General features: G+C 47.3%; 1 protein-coding gene across 3 annotated transcripts in view; it reads right to left on the reverse strand.

Annotated features, from left to right (window-relative positions):
* KCNQ3 (potassium voltage-gated channel subfamily Q member 3) overlaps positions 1 to 22865 on the reverse strand; it is a 296001-nt gene continuing 273136 nt past the window's right edge. For all 3 annotated transcript variants that reach the window (XM_073893216.1, XM_025871522.2, XM_073893215.1), the window contains 6 exons: positions 18598 to 18800; positions 17616 to 17718; positions 15152 to 15283; positions 12408 to 12506; positions 10631 to 10715; positions 1 to 8996 (listed from right to left, as the gene is read on the reverse strand). In XM_073893216.1, the coding sequence (XP_073749317.1) occupies positions 8262 to 8996; positions 10631 to 10715; positions 12408 to 12506; positions 15152 to 15283; positions 17616 to 17718; positions 18598 to 18800 (1357 nt within the window). In that variant the 3' untranslated portion in view covers positions 1 to 8261. The remainder of the gene's footprint in view (positions 8997 to 10630; positions 10716 to 12407; positions 12507 to 15151; positions 15284 to 17615; positions 17719 to 18597; positions 18801 to 22865) is intronic.

The raw sequence follows: 22865 nt of genomic DNA on the forward strand, positions 1-22865 counted from the left end.
TTATTAATAAGTGGTGCAGTATTTGTTTTAAGATACAACATAAAAAATCAGGTAAGAAGTGTTTGCATAATATATATGGAAATCAACCTAGTAAAGTTGTTCAAATATTGGACAGAGCCAGAATAGAAATTACACATACAGTTTAAAAATTACAGGAAATCATATTATAAAGAGCACTAAAGGCCACTTGTGGAATAGTCGTGTTCCCGTGTAAGCCAGAATGTGAAGAAAGCCTACTTGTAGCATGGAGACAAATTCAGGGAGCAAGGCACCAGAATTCTATGCCGTTAAAGGGGGTTAAAGAAAATACAATCCAAAATCAAATTCAGTGGATTCATGTCACTGAAAACCTCAACCTGCTCTGCAGAGATTGGTGTTTTCCATCACTGCTACATTGGGAAAAAAAAAAAAAAAAAAAGAAAGGAAAGGAAGAATAACCATATCCCATTGAAAGCAATGTAGAGAGCATTTTTCTCTCTAAAATAGGAAATGATTGACAGATCTGATGAAGTAGGCCCATCTTGCTAAGGTGATTTTTAAGATGGGGTTAGAGCCTGCCTTCTGTCTCCAACAGTAAGATCTCTGATGCTTGGAACATGGCTGCCACCAATCTTGGACGTAGTCCTCCGCACGTGCATTCTTAACCCTCCCAGGAACATGGAGGGTGGAGCTGCTCTCCCTTCCCTTGGAAAAGTGTTCAGAGGGGAAATGGAGCCCAATTACCAGATCAGGTTGACTTCTCACTGGGGAACTGTGATCTTTTTAATATTGAGTAAGAGAAACACAACTGTTGTGAGTGTTTAGCCTCCTAAAGAATGTTTTTGCAGACTCACCTGTCTCTGCAGAATTTCCAAGGTCTGAAATAAAGGTCCAGCCTCAGGACAGAAGACCAGAGTCAGGAAGGACATTTGAATTTGTTTGGATAAATCAATGACAGGAGATCCTCGGGGTCGGAGGAGAGGCGCAGGGCAGAGAACAAGGGGCACCTGTGGGATTATCTGCAGCCACACTAAGCTCCAAGGACTAATGGATTCCACTGTGAACAAGGTGAAAAATTTATGCAGCATTATTTTCTGCCACTGACAGCTGAATTGTGAACCTACTCGAAGGAACAGGTAGGACCCACTGATTAGCTGAGTGGAGCAGCTGACGTTGGTTCTCTCCGGGGAACCGATGGGTCTGATTGTTTTACTATAAAGTCCACTGGGCATAGGAAGGCAAGGTATGGGGGACAACCACAGGGCATGATGTGGGAGCATTTCCACTGGCCTGGGAGATGCGATAGGTGGAGAATAATCTTTGAAGGTCCATGAGCTTTGGTTACAATCCCAGCTCTACTCCTATAGTGTGTGGCCTTTGGCAAGGCATTTCCCCCCTCAGGTTCAGTTTCTTCAACTCTACGATGGAGACATTAACACCGCCCACAGGGGGTCGTGGTGAGGACCGTGGGAAGTCAAGAGAGAAAACCATCACATCACATGCAACTCACAAAGACAGCTTAGGGTAAGTTTCTCTCCCCTTCCTGGACCTGTCTTGTGGGCAGAGCGAGACATTGGAAGAAAACATATTCCCGTTTTTCACTCCTTTCAGGCATCAGGTTGTAGTCCATTTGACACATCTAAGAGGAATTACAAATATATTCCTAAGCACTAGGCCAGGCTTTTGACTGCTTAATTACAAGTCACACTCAGGTTATTCTTATATAGAGCCCATGTTTGACTTATTTCCCCAGAACGGGGCTATTTAGAGGCTAAGAAGACAGGTAGACTGATAGTCTAAAATTACTGCCACCTTTATGACTTTGCCTTAGGAGTTTCTGGTTCAGTCTGATTCAGAAGACCTGAACATCCTTCTAGGGGTTTAGCAAGGGCTAGTGGGAAGCCTTGCCAAATTCTGGCAAATCTGTCCCAAGCACAGCACAGCATAAGTGGACACCAACTATGTTAATCCTCATTTGAGCCAACAGGGAGGCCTGTTTACTTTCTAAAATAATTTCCCAGTTACACAAGATGTCTTAAGTTGAATCCTGTCTGCTCCTCTGTAGTTTTAGGTGACAACCCTAGAGAACCAGTTGTGACCCAGCCAAGATGGGCATTCTCTTGGACAAAGCAGGAGAAACAAGGCGCGAGACCCAGAGATCCCATCGTGAATGGACACCTTAGTAGAACTAATGCCTTGGGGTCACATTGATCCCCAAAGAAATCACATCCTATTTCCTAAAACCAAACCCGCCAACTTTTTTTTTGTTTTCAAGGCAAAATCCTACGAAAGGATTGGCTTATAGATGAGGATACCACCTGAGCCATGGCTCTGGAGCTGAATGAGTCTAAGTGATGGGCCAAATTGCTGAACCAGTCCAGGCTTGGCGGGACAAGGAGGGGCAAAGTAGCAGAGGTCAGAGAAGTGGAGGGGAATGCCTGCATGGCCATGAAGTTGTTCTTCATTCCTTTTTTAACCTGCACAGGGTAACAGTGGTTTGTGCCAGGCCTTTGGAGGTCAGCAGGATTTGGGGAGAAGGAACATTGCCTTTAAAGGCATGAGATCAATCATATTCCGGAGATGGGAATAAGTTCCAACCAATGTGTCTGGTTTAGCAGTTCCTCGAGTGGGCCAGGAAGTTCTCCATCTCCTGGGCCAACCCACAATGTTTTCTTCTCGGTTGCTATGTGACTGTCAGTTTTTGATCTCCAATATCTGGACCGGGAGTTAGGAGACCTGGGTTCTTGAGTCACTCTGCCACCCAATCACCCATTCAGCCACGGGGTGACTAGTGTGATTCCCTTTATGCCCGACCTCTACTTCCTGATCTAAGAAGAGAGGTGGTTGTTCTTGGTGATCAAGGTCTGTTCTTGCTCTGAGCATCTAGGAATCTATAAAATTGTATCTCCCTGCATCTGTGGCAATGAAGCAAGCCACTAGTCACAATTTTCCTACAGGGATAACAAAGCTGAGGTTGTTAGAGGCTGGGAACAAATTCCCCTGGGGAGAGTTTGAGCGAGCTTGAACTCTTTCTTCTGGAAGTTCTCCATTCATTGCTAGGGTGTTGCCTGACAGACATCATGGCATGGTTAACTTTGCTCATTGCAACCACTAGTTCCTTCATATTTAATGGTTCCTGCTACTTGACTTTGCCTCCTACAGATCATCCTTTGAGAGAATGGTGCAACATGCAGTATTGTGGGTCCAGTGGAACTGCCACAACCCAGCCACTGCCACCCAACAGTCCTGCCACCTTCATTCCAACATTCCTGCCCTTCCTTGTTTCACTTATAGAGATGTACTTTCTGAGAAAAAGCCCCCATAAAAGTGCCTGAATTGGTATGGCATTTCCACTGCTCTTTTTCCAAGAAAAAGATTTTCTGGGGGTAAATTTGGAGTTCATAAGTAATACCGAGGACTGAGGGAGTGGACTCCACACACAGTATTAAAAAAGAATATGTGTGACAGTCTCCAGCCACCACTGTACTGGGGTCTTTACATATACCAATTGTCCCATTTGAAAATCAAAACAGACCAAGAAAGTCAAACACTTGTGAGTATTCTGGAACTCAAATTTTCATCCAGGTCATATCTATATCCTTCCTATCTCTGAGATTCCTACTGCTGGTTTCCCAAAGCACTAAAGCAATGGAGATAGCCTGGTCCCAAGCATGGTTCTCACCTGGGCATCAGGTCAGGGGACTTGTTGAGGGGACTGCTGGCTCAGTTTTGAGTAGCGTAATATCAGTAACAACGGAATGTTGGGTGATTTGGATACAAAGAAAGGACTTCTAGTCTTTTAAAAATTTCATCCCCAAATAAGCAAGCCTTCAAGGATGAGTGAGGACATGAGGCAAATTCCTAAGAATGCCTGAGGTTCAGAAAGCAAAGAAAATCCGTACGGTCCTAAGTGCCTTGGGAGCATACTCACAGAAAACAAAGGCCAGCTGTGTGGCATCTTCTGGGGGAAGCCAGGGGTGTGCTTGTCACTACTGTCCAAAGTGCAGTCAACTTCTTAGACCACCGAACACATTTCTTCTCTTGCTCCAGGAGAATTTTATTAGCAGTGTCCCACAGGCAGAGTGACACCCTTCTCTTGAAATAGATGTGTCTTGGCTTGTACCATAAACCTCTCTTGGTCAACACAATGAAATGGAAGTAGCCCAGCTTCTTGTCTGGACTCAATCATTGTAGGGATTTGGAGAGGAGGAGAAAGCTAGATTTCTTCCCAAGAACCTTCTCAGACACTCTAGAAACTCCTTTGTACACAGTGTATTTGGAGCTCCAAAGCCCAAAGCACTGAACCCAAACTCAAAGTCCTCATTCAACAACTCAGTCTTTCCTGAGCTGATGGGGTCATTACCATTTTGATGGAGAATTCTTTCTCTCACTTTTCTCCATGCTCAATCTCCCATTGATTCTAAGCGAGGAAGAGCTCCTATCTGTGTAGTTGTCTTCAGGGATAAAATCAGATACTTTCCATTCCTGGGAGACATAGTTTGAAGGGACCTCCAGTATTTGAGGCGGCCAGATTCCTAGCTTTTTGGTGGCAGGAACTGTGGTTTTCCTAACTCTGAATTTCCAGTATGTTACACAGTGCCTAGCAGACAGTGGTGCTTAGTAAATCTTGTAAACAAATAAACAAATACACTCTACATTCTCAGTAGAGTGGTATGGATTTAGAAGAACAGTCTTATAAATTCTGAGTAGATCCTATTGTATTAGGATTTCCTACAAGTAATTATTCTTTCAACTTACAGTGTCTAGGAACTGCCCTGCACAAAACAGGCAAGGCATAATGCAGTCATTACTGACAAATGAACTCATCTTGAACTATAGTATATCTTGGGGGTTTTCTAGATGCCTTTATTGAAATTAGAGCTTCATCATATCATTGTTATATCTACTAAGTCCAAGCTTTCAGTTCCCAGAAAAAGTATAGGCAGTGAATAGAACTTTCTCAATTTGATGTTTTTTTTTTCTTTTCCTCCCACAATTCTTTTTCTTAAACTTTTCATGTTTGCTTGTGTGCTAGTGTTTTACTACTGTCAAAACGCACACTTGATTTCAAGTACTTTCTTCTCAGCCCGACAGGATCACCTCTCACCTAACGTTTGGAAGACAGCTTTATCTCTCATTCATTTTGATCCTCCTAAAAAATGACCCCTTAAAGTTCTCCTATATCATATTGTGACACACACAGACAGAACACCTATAAGGGGATTACACTTCCACTTGAGGAAATCATTCCTAGTTTTTACAATGGAATTAATTTGTCACAAATTTCATGGGATTCTGCTAAAACTACTGTAGTTTCCTCAGCCAGCTTCAGGACCACCGATATATCTGAAGTAGGATGATCTTGGGTCACATTATTAACCAGTTCTGTTGGATTCTTCCATCATGCTGTTCTTTTGTCGGATAGAAAGGTCTTTGTGGAGGCACACGTTGTTTCTCCCCATAACTGAAGTTCAATCCTACACCTTGAATTCCTGCTTCATCAATGCCAGCCAGGTGATGATGTTGTCTGTGAGCAGGCAACTTGAAGAGTTTTGGCTTGCTTTTCTGGAATGGCCTTTTTTTTTTCTCTCTCTCTCTCCTTTTAAAGGGATATCAAAGCAGAATATTCCAGAGGGTCATTTTTCTCTTTTTTCTTAGATGGGAAAGAACAGCTCTTAAAAAGTCTTATCATTTAGTTATTCATGATCATGTAGTTTGTCTTTGTCTGCGCTGATAATGGCAGCTTACTACATGATGGAGACATGATGGTAATCGACATAAACCCGGTCAATCCCTGTCATCCTGGCCTTATGATCCAGCAGGGGAGGCTAGACTGCCCTCCTATGGTTTAAGAAATAATACAAGCTCTTATCCTTTGTAGGTTTTTCAAAGAACCTAAGGCAGTCCTCTAACTTTCGATCTGTGGTGACTATTTTTAGCTTGAGGATGAGGAAGCCTCACTTGTCCACTGAGAACTCCACTGAGTTCCTGGCAAATGCATCTGTTGGTAAGATACTGAGGCCAGTCAGTTCTGCAAGAATATTAATAAGGTAGCTAGAAACAATTGGTGCATATGTGGAGAGTTTGATTCATTCTCCATTTTTTTTTTGTCTCAAATAACTCACGTACATAAAGAAAACACAGTAACATATTAGATGATAGGTAGCTCAATCACTTGTAGTAAAAGATTCTAGGAGGGTCAGAAGCAAGAACCAAGCCCTAAGGAAGGGGCATAGGATTTCTTAGGTCATTAACTCCAATGGCACTTTCATGCATATGATCCATTCCTTTTGCCCTTCAGATTGCTAGAAGGTCAAATGGCAAACCACAGGGGAGGAGGGTTCAGGTCTGAATTGTGTGGTCATTCTTGTGTATTTCCCACCTTAGACTTCAATGCCAACACCTCTCTATTTGTGAGATTCTCCATGTAAAATGCCATCTACCTCTCACGATGCTTGCCCTGGGCCAGAGACGGCAGGCTTTGGTTGTGCATTTCTAGTCAGGGACCACACCCTCAATACTATTATACTCCGAGCCTTCTGCACAGTACCTGTTGACTTGTGGGTTGAAAGGAACCAAGATCTGAGAGACTAGTTCCTCCCTCCAACAAAGTATAAGGTTCCTGCATCACGTCATGATGAAACCACAAACCAGATGTCTGCTGCCACAGCTACCATAGCTTGACAAGACTGTGAGGAGAACATCAGCGGCATTTGCGTGTAGACTGTTAGGCCCTTTGGATCATCCTGATGGTCACCATGGCGACCATCCACAACCAGTGCTTAGAGGTGGGATCAGAGCGAGACAGTGACAGTGTGGTGTTGTAATTTAGCTGATCTGGCCCAAGCCTAACAGAAACCTTTTCCATCGAAGTGTTTCCGAAGTAGTGACACCTCAAAAGAGGATGGCTTGTGCTTAATATTAATACTTAATTCACTAGGGCAGTGCTCTCCAGAGGGTCTGCTTACATTTGGGTTAATCTTATGGCTACGTGTGGTTTAAAAAATCTGGAGGAGTAAAACTGGACGGTTCTGAAAATTTTTCCCATTTGCATATTAATAAATGTTGAAGCTTGCTTGCTTGAAGTGCTTGTTTTATTCCCTTAGATCCAAAATGCAATGCATCAAGCAAGCATGTTTTGCAGTAAAAGCAAACAGCCCCGTCCTGCTGGATAAATTGTGTACAACAGAGTCCAGGTATCTTGGCACAATTTTTGGGTCCCACCGTATAAAGGGCAGAGTGGTGTAGTAGGAGGAGACCAGGGCATGGAGCGAGTCAGCTGACTGGGTCCCAGCTCTCCAGGGGACGATGATGTGATCCCGGGCTTGTCTCTACCTGAGCCAAAGGTTTTTCATTTTTACAAAGGAGAACTTGGACCAGATAATTTCTGGTTTCTAATTTTCATTTGAGATGGGTATTTTGTACAGGTACCAGGGGGAAGAACGTGAGTTGAAACCTCATTTTGAAGGCACTGATCTTAGCTCCTGCCCAGAGGGGCACCCTACTTCTGATAAGTTTCATTATCTTTGGCTACATAAATTGGAAACTATTTGAACTTCTGTGTGTATTTTCTCCCCGCCAAGTCCTAACTCCCTCGAAATGCTACACTTGGGATTACCAGGGATGAGGGAACAGGCAGGGTACAGATAATGGCAGACCACGTGAGTTCCCCTCGAGAGCTTTTAGATGGTTTGGAGAGTTTTTCCCGAAAAAAAATTTCAAAAAAATTCGTGCTTTTGGATAGGTGATGACCGTCTTGTTCCTTTCCTAGTGTTTTAGCTCAGTTGGCCCCCTCTTTGATACGTAATGCATTTTTGTTCACAAACTATTTGCCTACTCTAGAATAATTACTGGTCTGTTTTACACAAAAGGGCGGTGGTTCGAGAAAGAACTTAAACTACATTCCCTGCTTACCAAACCAAAACCCAAAGCAGCCAACCAAATGGACAGATAGCACAGCTCGTCAATAATTTCTCCCCATCCTGGTCCAATCATGATTTAAAGTAAGAACAGCAGATAAATGTGTATCCTAGAAGAGATTAGCGGTACCATTTATATATTGTAAAGTCATGCAAACCATGCTTAAAAGGAAGCGGCTTCACTGCGGTGACCTGGGGAGGAGGAAGGCCGTGAAAAGCCCCTGCCCAGGTGGGGGGCCGCCACACACATGCATGTGTTTGATGCAGCCACTGGTGATCTCACGGTCAAGTGTCGGGTGTGAGAGCAAGTGAGCTATACACAGTCTGTCTACATTACAAGGAGGCCTCAGCCCACGACCCCTTCTAAATGGGCTTGTTGGGAGGGGTCCATATTGAATCAGAAATCCCGTCCCCTGTGGATGAAAGAGGCATGGAGCCACTGGGGGTGAAGGGGTCCGTATCTGTGTCTGTCTCACCCTCGGCGAGGTAACGTTTCTCCCTCATCCAGCTCGACCCCCCACTCGGGCCAAACACGTAATCGTCTCTGTCTTGGGAGATGCTGAAGCCACTTGGAGACCGCTCCAGCTCCTCATGATTGACCGACATCAGGGACAGAGGCGTGTCACTGTCCCGCGTGACGCTCCGTCTCTGCCGGGGGGAGACCCGGTCCGAGCAGGGGCCGTGCAGTTCAGCCTGGGAATGGTAGCTCACTCGAGAGTCGAGAAGAGTCAAGATCGGCAGGACGGTGGGCCTTTCTGCATATGTCGCTGCTGAGGTGGAAAGCGTCGCTTGAACCTTTCCAGAACTGGGTCCTCCTCGGGGCGGGTTCACCGGGTCATGGGCAAAAAACCCATAGGGGCCGACTTTGTCGAGGGGCAGCTGGTGGAAGCTGTAAGGGGCCTCGGGGGGACCCGCCTCGGAATAGTTGCAGATGATGGTTTTTAGATCCGAATCTCTGTTGTCCTCTAGCTTCTCCACCTCTGCGGGCGAGGAGGTCCCCTTGGTCGGGTAGTATTCCGTGACGTGCACCTGCAGCCTTTCCATGTGCTGCAGGTGCATATCCACCAGGAAGTCCAGTTTCTTCCCCATGTCGTGAACCTGGGGAGATACAAGGAAGTGGGCGTCACTGCTTTTCCAGGGTGGGGGTGGCTCTTTCCATTCCGGAGGAAATACCACGGGAAAGCAGGAGGGTTCCTGCAAACCATCATCTTAACAACAACGGATTATTTCATGCTTCTTAACTTGGAGCCCCGCACAGGGATTCGTGCTAATCGAAAGCCCCTGGCAAGGGCTTTCCGGGAAGCGGAAGCTGGGACCCAAGAAGGGGTCTGAAGACAAGTGGTACCCCAGGAGGAGGTGGCTTTGCTGCTGCCATTTGGGTCAAAGAGTGAGAGTTCTTAATTTGCAACTATTCGCTTACACAGAAGCCTGCGGGTGGTTAGTGTCTGTCCCTCCCACGGGCTGTGTAAGCCTCCTCGACACAAGGGCAGTGGGGAGCAGGAACTGTGCCTCGTAGAACTGGAGGTCCTAGCTAGGGGCCCTGGAGTGGGAGCTGCACTTGGGTAAGCGGTATCTGCTCCAACCTGCAAAACCTGGGAACTGACTTAATCTTTGCGAGTGCAATCACACAAGTGCGTGTGCGTGTGTGTGTGCATGCGTGCGTGTGTGGTGTTCCCTCCACGACAATTCACAACTCCCCAGAAGGCACTGCAGGCAGGGAGAGCACCTCCTCTTCTAGGTCAGGCCAGGTAGCACAGTACCACGTAGAGGTTGGGACAGTATTCAAGCCTTGACAGTAACTAATACTTAGAGCACTTAGTAAGTCCCTGGCTCTGCTTGATGCCCCTTAAAGATGTTGACTCATTTAATTTCCCACTAGCCCTGGGAGGTGAAGACTATGATTATCTCTCTTTTAGAGGTGAAGAAACCAAGGCAGAGAGAGAAAATGGTTTGTCAGAGGTCACAGAGCTGGGAAGTGGAGGGGCTGAGATTACAAATTAAAATTTTAAAATGAAAAAGGATATTCTTGATATGCCACGAAAGAGTAATCCTTCAAATTTCCTCTTGCCTCTCTCGCACCGACCCAATGTGGCGTCATGAATAAAATAAGGGGCCTGGTAGGGATCCTCGTGGAAAGTGACAGAGCCAGCCGTCCGGTGCGCAGCGGAATGGGCTCTGCTGTCACGGAAGCCCCTTCAACGGAGGAAGTGACACGTGAGCTCCATGGGGTGCTGGGTGGGAACGGCTTCTCTTTCCGCCCTGACCGAAGCCACCCAGAGCCTGCCCTGCTCCAGGCCCCTTCGTGCGGGCCACCCACTGACCTGGACTCTGAGGCATGGAGGGCTAGGGACACAGAAAATGTGGTGAAGGACACTAACATTTCTTCAGGGAGCAGCACCTCGAGGCGCGCGCGAAGAGCAGCTATGTCTATCAAGTGTCTGCTGTGAGCCAGCAACTATCCCACACGATTCACGGGTGCCAACTCATTCAGTCCTCATAGGCACCTTATGCGGCATTAGAATCCCCATCTTACAGATGAGGACACTGAGGCTCAGGACAATGAATGAAACTGCATGTGGTCGCAAGTACCTGCTAACTCGGGATGTAATTTCCACATCCTTTTTCTGAGGGGTAGAGACTCCACTCTGTTATCTCCCGAGGGGGAAGAAAATGACATTTGAATGCAAATGTTCTATGGCTTGTTTTTTTGGTGAGGGGAAGGAGAGACCTACCTGTCTTTCGACTTTCACGAACTTCCCCATCATGCTTTGGTCTTCAGTTTCCGATGCGGGTGCTCTGGCTACATATGGTTCATTCCTAGGAAAGAGCCAGTGAGTCTGTAAGATCGTTGTACGTATTTGTGCTTCTCCAGGCTGGCTCAGCGGAGGGGGCCACGGTCCCTGGAGCTATCACCCCCATGCTCACGCTTATGCAGTCTGGAAGAGGCCCACTCAGCTCTGGAGACACGAGCAAGTCAGGAAAGGGGAGTGTTCTCCTGCCTTCAGCACTGGGGTCTTACTTACTCTTCTCTGCAGCGACAGTTGAAGCCAAATACTTAGCTGTTTTTAGGAGGCTTTGGGCCAAAGTTAATAAAGCACCTCACTCTGTCTAGAGGGTTCGGGGCCTTTAAATCACACCTGTTAGACTGCTTCTTAGACAGAAGAAGAGAGAGAGAGCTTCTACTCTAAGTGTGTGGGGGTAGGCTGGGTGGGGCTGGGCTGGGGCTTGGCTGATCTCTGAAATTCTGTACGGTGGGGTATATCTCATCTGTTTCATTTGGTTAAGGCAGGGAAATAGATGCAGGATCTGGAAAATGGTGCAAAAGAGGCTGCTGGTGGGGAATGGGATTGGGATGGTTCCTTGGTGGTTCAGGTTATGTTCAAAGTAGAAGAGAACCTGCAGGGAGCCTGGCTATTGCTCAAAACCATCGTGCCAGGCACGCTGGGGGTAGTTGGTTTTCCCTTTCAGAGCCGCCTGACTCCTGCTCCGTCCCTGGCCCGTCTCCGGCTGAGCGGTCTTGAATTAAAGCAGACATGGCCCGTGCACTCATTCCAGCCCACCAGTGTTTTCCTTAGCTTGCACAGAGTTTTAAAAACATTTCAAAACTAAGGAATTTCATATGACAACTGGATATTCAGTTTTTCTTGAAAAGTTAGACTCTCTGGAACCAGAGGGTATCGATTCCTAAAATTAGCAGCAGCAGAGCAGAGGCACGATGATCTCCTTTAGTTGGTGCACGTGCCCTCCAGGAGCCCCAGGGTCCACCACTCCTTATTCCATCCCCCGTACTGAGGCTGAAGGTCAGATGCCTTTACATCATCCCACTTATGCCCTTGCTTCGTTTATAGTATGCAACCTTATCGCTATAAGGTTCGTGGGAGTTCTTTCTTAAGCCTGACTCCCTTTACTCATCCGTGCTCCCTGCCCTGAAGACCTCTGCGAGTAAAGAAGGTATAAATTTGGGCCGTGGACTTTCTTCAGGACTGCTCCTGGTCCATCGGTGACTGTACAGGGAACATTTCCAAACACTGTGTGGGGAGAGCAAGACTGCCCCGGTGAGGGACAGAGTTCTCTGCCTGTGACCACGCTGTCGGAGGCCTGACACCTGCCTTCCTTCTCTGTGAGGGCGTTCGGTCAGCGCAGGTAAAATGATGCAGGAAAGGCCAAATGGCCTCAACTCTGCTCACACGAGTTATTCTCTATGTTCCAATAAACTCGCGGGGCTCCTCTTCTTTTATAACACGTTGAGGGTTATGTTTATTTTCAATAACCACAGAAGCAATGTCACCCACATGGTCTGGGAAGAGGGGCGGTAAGTCTTTAGTACAGAAACCTTGCAAATATCCCTAAACCGGAATAAGCTTCAAGCTCTCTTCTTCATTTTATTGAGAAGAATGGCCACCTCCCCGCACCCTCCCACCCTGCCGCCCCCCCACCGTAAAGGAAGCGAACTGAGGTACGGGAATAGGGTCGGACCATGCAGCCTCGTTCCACGTCCCCACGCCCCACCTGGGTGACTGCTGGGGTGGGTAGGTGAATGCTGCCCCTCTCTGAGACTTCTTATGTTTTGGGGTAGATGGAGGTCCAGGGGCGAAAATCATGTCTATTCTGAAAGAGACACACAAGGAGGGGATTACCTTACAAAGAGCTTTACCGGTAAAGAGAGGAAAGCAATTCCTTCTCTTTTCTCTTTAGCCAGGCAGGCTCTGAGATAATGTAAGAGAAGGGAAAGGTGGGGGGAGAGGAGGAGGGAGACAGAGAATTTATAATGTCCACATATTATTATTATTATTATTATTGTGCAGTAGTAACGAGCATATCTCCCCACCCCAGGGCAGAGAGGCAGCTAAACCAGAGACAGGATGAAGGTCACATCTTGTTGGTTCTTTAGGAAATGTCACGTGTGCCGCAAGCCTATCTGGTGGCCCAGCGTTTTTATTCTTTCCCCAAACATCTAATTAGGGAGTTTTCTTGTACAGCCCTAGGCTTCATTTTCAGCTGTGCAGATCTTTGCTGCTCTTCAGGCTTGCTGGCCATTGAGGGGATGGCTCCGCACCCACTCTTGCCCCTTGCTTCCATTTTTGCATGAGGCGCCAGCTCGCCATCCATTTCGCCCTGAGCACAACCGGAGACAGATGCCCCCACTGCGCTGCAGGACTGGGCGGGGTGTGGGGCAACCCTGAAGGCTCATTAAAGGCCCAGGACCACTAAGACCATGCACTCAAAAGTAGCCATGGGTCACTCTGTTTCTCTGCAGACCTGGTTGTTCCTCCACTAACGCCACCATATATTCAATCACCCTTCCTTTCTCTCAGGCCTACCACCCGAACAGCATGGCTGGGGATACGCAATTCGCTATCCAGGTGGTCAACCTCCAGCCATAACTCTTTGAAATACATGTGCCTAATAAACACTGAAAGCAATGACAGCAGGAAGGTCCACTTTGGGAGCATTAAGATGGGCCAATAATTTTGACTGGGTATGTCCTAGACATCATGCTCCCTCCACTGCTAAGAGAGCCATATCTGCATCAGTAACAACATGGTTAGGCTCAGAACTCGTTTGCACACCCATTTGTGAAGCTGGCTTTGAGCACCAACTGTGTGCCTGCCACTGTGCTCGGTTGCAGTTGATATTCCATTTATGGATAAGTCAAGGTCACAAATAAGTGTTCCTCCAACCCAACATCATGGTTAACTTCCTACTCATTCAATCTGATGGTCCTGTTCACTCTGCAGGACACCCCGGCAGGGAAACGTGATTCAGATGAGGAAACCAAGGTCCAGATAGGACTTGACTTGTGTCCACTTGAAATCTCACACAGGCCAGAGGATGAGCCCCATTGTAGGGCTTTGGTTTCCCAGTGTCAGTTCTGTGTCTTGACCCCATATTGCCCTTTGGTTTTTTAAAATGGTTTTTTGTTTTAAGAGGAAATTTTTGCAATTCATTAAAGATTTGATCAATTTAGAAAGTGGAAAAAAATCACACATGGACTCATCACTTCAGTATAGTCACTGCAATCCCTTGGGGGAAGACCTACTGCTTTTCTGCAGGTTCCCTATATGGGAGTGCATGTGTATATTTCTAAATAAACATATGTGCATGTGTTTTTGCAATCCTACTGTATGTATATATTATTAATATCACAAGACTGATGCAGAGACTATATAGGAACATAATCATTTGTATACATTTAAGTATATGGATATATACAGGTGCAATTATGTATATAAATGTCTGACTATATTATTAGTAATCATATTGTGCATACATATATTCAATGATCACATAGTTTTTTTGTCTCATTGTATACATTTTTTTTAGAGAGAGAGAGAGAGAGAGTGTGAAGGAAGTGGGGGAGGAGCAGAGGGCGAGGGAGAGAATCTTAAGCAGGCTCCATGCTCAGTGCAGAGCCTGATGCAGGGCTTGATCCCACGACCTTGAGATCATGACCTGAGCCGAAATCAAGAGTCAGATGCTGAAGCGACTGAGCCACGCAGATGCCTCTCATTATATACACTGTCATTTGATGGTTGCATAACTTTTTAATGAGATTAGGAACATTTTTTTCTTAATCGCTATTTATATAATTGAGGAAGCGGAATATGGTGCATCAGACAGAACAGGAGCTGGGCAGCCACCTGGATCTGGTGTGACTTCCAGCTCTGCCACTGATTAATTTTGGGTAACTCCACTGCTCCTTGTGCTTAGGTTTTGTCATCTGTAAGAGGACATCCACAATGTGATACCTCATGAGGTTATAAAGGATTAGACATACATATGTAGAGCACCCAGGTGCTCAACAAAAACAGTCGCAATTACCAGGTGAGTATTGATACCGTTTCCATATTTTCACGATTATAAATAATACCTGATGAACATTTTTTTATACGGTGAAAAATTTATATTTAGAATTGGACATTTGGACTCAGTTGATCATCAGCTCTATCTGATTGGCAACATTCAAAGCATCACAGTCAGGGGCTAGTCAAACATACGCCTTTTCTCCATGAGGACTGATCAAGGTGTTGACCTTGGCTAAGGTCAATGTCACAGAGCTTCTTCACAGCCTGTTTGGTGCTTGTTGGCCTTCACAGCCACAATGCTTGATGAACGTTTTTGTTCTTAAAGTTGCTCCCCAGCACTCTGGACCATTTCTGAATGGCTTTCACCCTGAACTCTAGCTAGATTCCTCAAGCTTCAGTTCCTTCATGGTCAGGAGAGCAGAGTTCCTCCAGATGCAACTGTCTTACCTGGTCTGAAGGTACTTTATCCTGGAAAGCATGTCGAGATGTCCTGCAGAATACTGCTCAATCACATCCTTCACGTCGTAAGGCCTCAAAGTCTCCTTAAATTTTTTTTTATAGAGACGGAATTGTAGAATTCTGCAAGGCGAAGTAGAGACATGTGTGCTTCATGAGTAGAGAGTAAAGGAAGCTATAATTCAAGCCTAGCAAACTCAGAGGCAGGCAAAGCAAAGAACCAAAGAGAAAATGACTTGACGGGGGGGGCGGGGAAGGGAGGTTTCACCCCATGGTCCTGGTTCCACCCCTCCGAACCACACAGAGTTAGGCTGGTTGGTACCTCTCCTTCATGACTCCCTCCCTTCAATCATTTGAATAATAATAAAATCATAGTAACAATAAGAGCTAATACTTATTGGGTATTCATTTCAGGTCAGACATGGAGCTAAGTGTTTTAGGAACAATCTGCTAACAGATCAACTTGTAGGTTATAAGACTGTGGCCCAGAGAGCTGCAGATCTTCCCAGGGCCACCTGGCTAATAATGTCAGAGCTGTCCTCAAACCCAGGTTTGTATGCTGACAAGGCCCACGCTCTTAATCACTGTGTCACACTGTTTTCTATTTGAGGACAGCTGACATAGTTCTTCCTCAACAGACTCTTTAATTATTTGGCTTGTGAGTGCTAGAAAAGAGAAACGAGCTTCTGTTCCCTGAGTTTTCTGAGCTTCTTAATAAAGGGGGCACCCAGAACTCAGAGATGCCAAAGCCTCACCTCCATCTTCCTGGGAATCAATAAAGGCACCCCAGATGGCTAATGTTCCTTAAAAACCCCATCATGGGGTCAACCCCCATTGAGCATGGTGTCAGTTAAAATCCCTAATCATAGGCTAGTGCTGGGAAACACAGCCTAGCTCAGACCTTCCCTTCTACTTGTGAGGGTCTCTTTCCCTAGTGCATTCAGAGTTCATTTTGTTTGTCACAGCCCAGGTCCAGCATCTCAACACTATTTTGGCTTATTGATTATGCCATCCAATTCATGTGCCATCCTTTCCAACTGGGTGCCATTTTATAAGCCTGCCCTTGACGCAGCTCCCTCTGAGGTAGGTGTCAGTAGGACAAATCTGGCCTACTGCCTGTTTTTGAAAGTAAAGTGATGTTGGAACACACCCACCCCCATTCATGGATGTACTGTCTATGGCTGCTATGTGCCACGGAGTTAGAGCTAAGAACTTGAACAGAGACCTGTGGACCACAAAGCCTGAAATATTTACTATCTGGCTCTTTACAGAAAAAGTTTGCCAACCCCTGAACTAAGGCAACAATAAAAAATTCTAAAAAGACCAGGGCAGAAGCCAGACCATGGATCATCCCAGCAGAGACCTCCCTCCAAGGCACAGATTCATTCACTGGTTTCTTTTCTTTTTCTTTCTTTCTTTTTTTTTTTTTTTAAGATTTTATTTATTTATTACTGGGGGGGGCGGGGGGGAGAGAGGGCGCACAAACAGGGGGAGGGGCAGAGGGACAGGGAGAGAGAGAACCTCAAGTAGACTCCCTGCTGAGCATGGAGCCCAATGAGGGGTTCGATCCCACAACCTTGAGATCAGGACCTGAGCCAAAATCAAGAGTCCGACACCTAACCGACTGAGCCACCCAGGCGCCCCTCCTTTGCTATTTCTTTGAATAAGATCTTTGAAGAAGTTATGAATCTAAGAAGTAATGCTTCAATCCTGCCATAGTCCTGTCACATTGCATGTGTGGTATCATGAGAAACCAGGTCAACGGCTCTGCTGAGGTTCACATCTTATAAACCTATTGAGGGATTGATTGGACTAAGAACCTTGCTAAAAATATCACAACTAGTTCTTGGAGAATCCAGCTTGTTTCTAGAATTCACTGCCACCATTGTACAGTGCTTATAAGCCCCTCTCCTGATCCAAGTTTTCTGTTAGTAAGTCTATTTTTATTTTCTAGTGGAATTCTGAGGTAAAACAAAAATAGCCAGGGTAGATGATAGTCTCGTCCGATATACACACACACACACACAATTCTATAATTGACTATCTTGTTGAAAATGCTAATTAAAAAGAGTTAGATGGATGGAGACAGATAGGAAGAGCTATTTGGGGTAAGAAGCCTATAAAGGAAGAAGACACGGCGTCAATATACCCCCCACCCCAGACCTGTAAAATAAATGGTGGCCAAAGCCAAACGAGAGCATGACAATTGGAAACAGTGTCAGGATCCCGTGGGAGCATTATTATAAACCAGCGAGCAAGAGTTACCCATGATGCCTTGCTAAGGTAGAAATCATTTTTCTTCAGGCAGCATGCCCGTTCGAGCAATGGCATACTCTGGGACCTGACTCAGGGAGTTACCTGATGGGGCTACCCGCCCACCTTTCCAAAGCCAGTATCCTGTGGGGGCTGAACTGGGGTCTGGGTGGGCTCTCAGTGGGGAGGAGGGGGGCCTCACCTGACGGCTCGGATGGCGGCCTTCAGGGTGGGGATCATCTCTTCGATGAGGAAGTCATTCCCGTAGGCCCTGTCTTCCGCCATGGGATCACCTGTCCCAGCATCTGGGAGGGAGACACACATATCAAACAGCAGGCCACAGCACTTGGAAAGGCTTGGGGACCCCATTCAGTCAGAGCCTTCAAGGCTCAACCGCCGGAGTCTTCGCTCCCACTCCGTGAAACCATGGGGTGTTCTCCAGTTGTGACGCCGTTCAGGCCTTCTTAGCAGGTCCTTCTATTCTCCAGACATGAGTTAGAGTTGCCCGCAGTTCAGGACTGTTGACTGGGGAGAAGGCCAGCAAGGTGGGGACATGAGCTTTGGGGTTCCTGAGCGGTCTCTCCGAGGCAGCAAAGGGCATCCACGTGGGTGTTACCGTTGGACACCCGAGTCCAGATTCTTGTTGTCAGTCAGTACCCTGGTGACCTTGTGGGGTCACTTTCTGAGCCCTGCCTGTCCTCCCTTGTCACAAGTAAAAGAGACACACAGAGGAATTGCTCCCACTGCCCCCACAGGGCTCTTTTCTATTACCTCTTCCCGCCCCCTGGGGGTGCTGAGGCCCCTGGGTCTCCAGCACCTGGCCCTTTCTGTTGACCTCCATGGCAGTGCACCTCCATGTGGCCACCCTTAGGAGCCAAGGCTGTGAGTCCCAAGGCTCCCTGGAGGCACCTGCGCAGATGTGTGTGGCGATCCCGGCCCGGAGAACAGCTAACATGGGAGCCCCCCCGCTCCCCGAGCTGTGGGGACGTGTCACAGGTGTCCCCAGCCCAGCTGGCATGCATGAGATGAAGCACGAACCTGGTTCAGGAAGGTGGGGATGGGCTGCTCTACAGATGGGGCAGGTCCTCCATCGGGGAAGAAGGGAGGGGAGGAAGGGAAGGGCGAGGCAGAGGGAGGAGTGGAGGGGACAGAGCGAACAGAGCGAGGGACGAGAAAGGCCTCACCTTCGGAGCTCTGCCAGAAAGCGTAGGCTTTCATGCGGAAGGCGGTGCGGAAACGTTCTTTATTGTTTAAGCCCACAGGCTTTGGTTCTTTAGAAGGACTTTCTTCTATGGCATCTACATTCAGAGGGGTAAATAGCTTTCCTTTAGTATTGCTACCACGAGGATTAGAAAGGCGAACCCGATCCAAGAGACCCAGCTTTTGGCTACAAAATAAGCAAAAGTGAACAATTTTCCTCCTTGAGTGCAGGCTTTTGTAATTACCCGTCCCTCTCCATAAAGACTCACACATTGACCTCCGCATGTGACGGGGGGAGGCGAGCCCTCGGCGCTAAAATTGATTTAGCAGCTTGGACTGGGGCAGGGCTCGGCAGCTTACTAGCCATGACACCGTGGGCACGTTTCTTAACTTCTCTGCACTTCCCTTTTCTCAAATGTTGACATGGAGCTCAAACGGCAGAAAGGACAGCAAATGCCTAGCTCCCAGTGGCAAGTGGCTGATCTTCATGCCTTCCCCTGTCCTGTCTCCTCAATAACTTCCTTTGTACCACTTCATGGTACCCAGGGAGCAGCTCTGGGCAGACTCGAATGACATAAATTACAGAAAGCAGGCACCCTAACCCGGATGGTTAGAACTTGGAGGGGGAGGTGGTCCCTGAGCTTGGATGGGAAAAACATTGCATCTTTAATTTACTAACCTCTAATGGAAATGAGCATATCTTTCAATGATGAATGTAGATAATAAACCCTACTAATACCCTCAATGCCCTGGTCTTATCCTGTGCCTTCCACAACAGAAATCCCAGGGCATTTTAGATTCTGTTATCTCCAGGGATTGCTGTGCTCATAGCTGTTTCCAAATGATGGTAGTATTCCGACCGGCCACGGGTCTTGTCCTTAAATCCATCACGGAGAAGCCCATATACGACTGCATCTCAAATGTTTCAATATTTTGAGAGTTATCAATACAATCAGTTTCTTTTGCAACCGTATGCATTTTACATCTGAATTCAAGATTGTGATTCTGACAAAAGGTTTCTGGACTTCATCACAGGGCCAAAAGTGTTCTTGGCGCAAAATAAAAAAAAAAATTAGTAAGTCCAACATAAAGTAGCCTTGGCACAAAAAACTTGTGTCCAGCCCCACCCCTGGCCATGCAGGTGACCTTGGGCAAATCTGTGCACTTTCTGAGCCTCAGGTACCTCATCTTTAAAATAGGGGTGCCCACTCTCTGCTTCACCTGGTTGCAAGGAGATGATGTTTGCCAAGGATTTGGTGTAGAGCCTGGCACACAGTAGATGCTCTATAAATATTAACCTCTTCCCTCTGTTTCTCAACCTGCACCCTCTCCCTAGTGGGCGGGAGGAACAAGGCCCTCTCTGTGGGGTACATGCCAGAGAAGAGCCACACGGTGAGTTTTCACACATCGAGAGACTTGACTCAGGGGCTTCCTCTCATTACCCCCCACACAGGGCTCGGCACACAGTAGGCGCACCATGTGCTTGTGGAATAAATATGGGCTGTTGACACAGCTCTGCCTTGGCCCGAGCTGATTTAGTCTTTCTAAGGACTGTGTCGAGTGACTGCAGCCATGTGTTTCCTGCCAGAAGCTGCTGGGTGTCTCTGGCGAGGTGCAGTGGGGAGGTCACGGGTGTTGGAGCCATGGAGGAGGGTGGAACACTCCTCCTGCAGAGCAGGTGCCCCTGGTCCTCTGAGCACCAGGTCCTGAACAGTAAGTGGGCCTGAGAGCACCTGCTTCGTAGAGGTCTGGGGAGCATTACATGTGATAACATCTGCAATGTTTCCTGCCTTCAGCCTGGCACAGAGAAGGCACTAGGACATATTTGGTTAATAAAAAATGAATGAACATACGATGGGCAGCCATTACTCCTGGCTCCCTATGGACTGTTCTCTCTCACCTGGCATCGTTACACTAATAACCCGACCAGAGTACATTCTGGGAAACTCTAGAACTCAGATGGCTCTATCCTCCCTGCGCCAAAGACAAAATTTTCAGAGTGGCTTTCCTGACCAGTTCTAGATGAATGACTGTTAGGACAGAGAACTATAACAAGGTCCATGGGCTAGAAGTCCTGGACAAGGCAGAAAGTCGACTGATGGAGGGAAGGCTTTCCTACCCATGAGCTCAGGAAAAGGGGGACTTTAAGACAGTCTCTCCTCAGGTCTGCTTCTTCTTGGCCCCTGCCTACTGTGTCTTGCTAGATCACCAAGAGGATCCGGCCTTGCATCTGCACCAAGCCTCTGCCTGCCCCGAGTCCCCACCTGCGTGCCGTGGCATGCCCAGTTCCTCCAGCTGCCATGCGCCCTACCTTCTCAGCCCACCTCATTGCTATCTACCTTTAAAACGGCCCGAGCGCCACCCCCATCCCTGGAAATCAGGGACTCCCCATGTGCTCCAACGACATGCTGCAGTTTTCTCTGTCACACTCATACACACCGGTGCAGACCATATTTCCACGTCTGTCCCCCACTCCAGTCCCTGCCCCGCCCCCGGAATATGCAGTAGCAGCAAAGCAAAGACTCGGCCTGGTTATCTTTGAGCCCACGACCCGCCCTTCCTCAGCACATCCCCAAGTTCACGGTGGCAGTGAACATCATGACCTTTGGGGCAATCCCAGTCACGGAGGGTAAGGTCCTGAGGAACACGTGAGCTGGGACACAGAAGTTACTCTCTCTGGCCCCAGCTCCTCACACGCACGGTGAGGACAGCCCTTGCTGCATGCGGCTCTGTGAGGGTTAAATGACGGAGTGTGTGGAAAACACTCAGCCCACTTCTGGAAGGAGGATTGGAGAAGCCTTCAGGACATACTGGCTGTCACCATTATCTTCCGCGGAAGCAGGAAGAGGGCTAATGGCATGTGTGTAAAGGATGGATAAAATTTCCTGAGCCACAAAATAAGTGTTTTTTTTTTTTAATGAACTGAGATAAGTTCTGGGGATTTATATATTATTTTACAGTGCTTCCTAATGCCAGTCTCACACACTCCCCATTGTCACTGAACTTGATCTCGGCAGGAGGTAAGTATATGCGGAGCTTAATTCCATGATCAACTAAGCAAGACAAAAGTAATGGCAGCTGCTCTGTCCTGGCTGGAAATCTCAGCATAACCTGCAGAGAGCTAGGAAGTTAAGGACAGGGCCCTCTTGGTTCTATCTGTGCTGGGATTTAGGATTTGCCTGTTTGGCCTTTCAATGCTTCATTGCAACCTCTAAGAGTCTGAATTGCTTCGGCTATGTTTACGTGACACGCCATGGTAGCAGGTAACGGTTTATGAGAGAGAGATTCCAAGCGTGTTAGGAACCCAGAGGAGTCAGGCACAAGTCAGAAACCTCAGATCTGAATTACTCCCAGCCATCGCACCTAAGAGGCTTATGGAATTCTTCCTCCGGCAAAGTGGGTGATCAACTTACTTCTTAATTGCGTTGCTAGATATCCAAGACCCCAGAGGATAATCAGATGCCAAAGTTCACCCCCGAAACTCAAACCCATCTCTGCCCTTCTCTGTATGGATTTCTAGCACATCAGTGAGGCCTTGTGCTTGGAGGGTTCTACAGGTCTTGCAAGCAAAGCCTTCCTTGGAGCTGACATCAGATTTTCTTGGATAGCCAGGGCCCCTGATTTATCAAGTACAGACAAACAAGTTTCAAACATGAATTGTAAGACTGGAAATAGACTGGAGAAAAATAAAATCAAGAAGTAAAATTTGCCCTGGCAGAAACAGCCCTTGCCCTGGGCTCCTGTCTTGGGTCACTCCAGCTATGCTCAACTCTACTCAGTTCCCTGACACTCACACTTCTGCACCTTTGTGTATGTCATGACCTGTACCCAGGAAAGCCTTCATTCCCTTCTTTTATCCAAATCACTCTGACTTTTCATCTGAAACTTGGTCCAAGCAGCAGCCCCAGGGCTTACTTCCCCTCGCCGTCCAATTACCTATCCATTCACTGTGTTTTCTGTAGGCATTTCACAACCAGGGCACTTGGCCACCATAGTGAAATCTTTGACTTACTAGGGACTCTCTCGCATCAAAGCAGTGGTTCTCAATGAGGGACAATTATGCGCACTGCCCCTCCCCACAGTGGACATCTGGCAATGTCTGGAGTCATGTTTGATTGACATAACTTGGCAGGTGCCCTTGGCCTCCGGTGGGTCAAGGCCAGAGATGCTGCTGGACATCCTACAAACACACAAGGCAGCCCCTGACAACAAATAATGATCCCACCCCCAAATACCCATGTTGTTGAGTCTG

This window comes from Callorhinus ursinus, unplaced genomic scaffold (genome assembly GCF_003265705.2).
Source record: "Callorhinus ursinus isolate GAN/ISIS: 27379988/994484 unplaced genomic scaffold, GSC_fseal_2.0 scaffold5, whole genome shotgun sequence".
Lineage (NCBI taxonomy): Eukaryota > Metazoa > Chordata > Mammalia > Carnivora > Otariidae > Callorhinus > Callorhinus ursinus.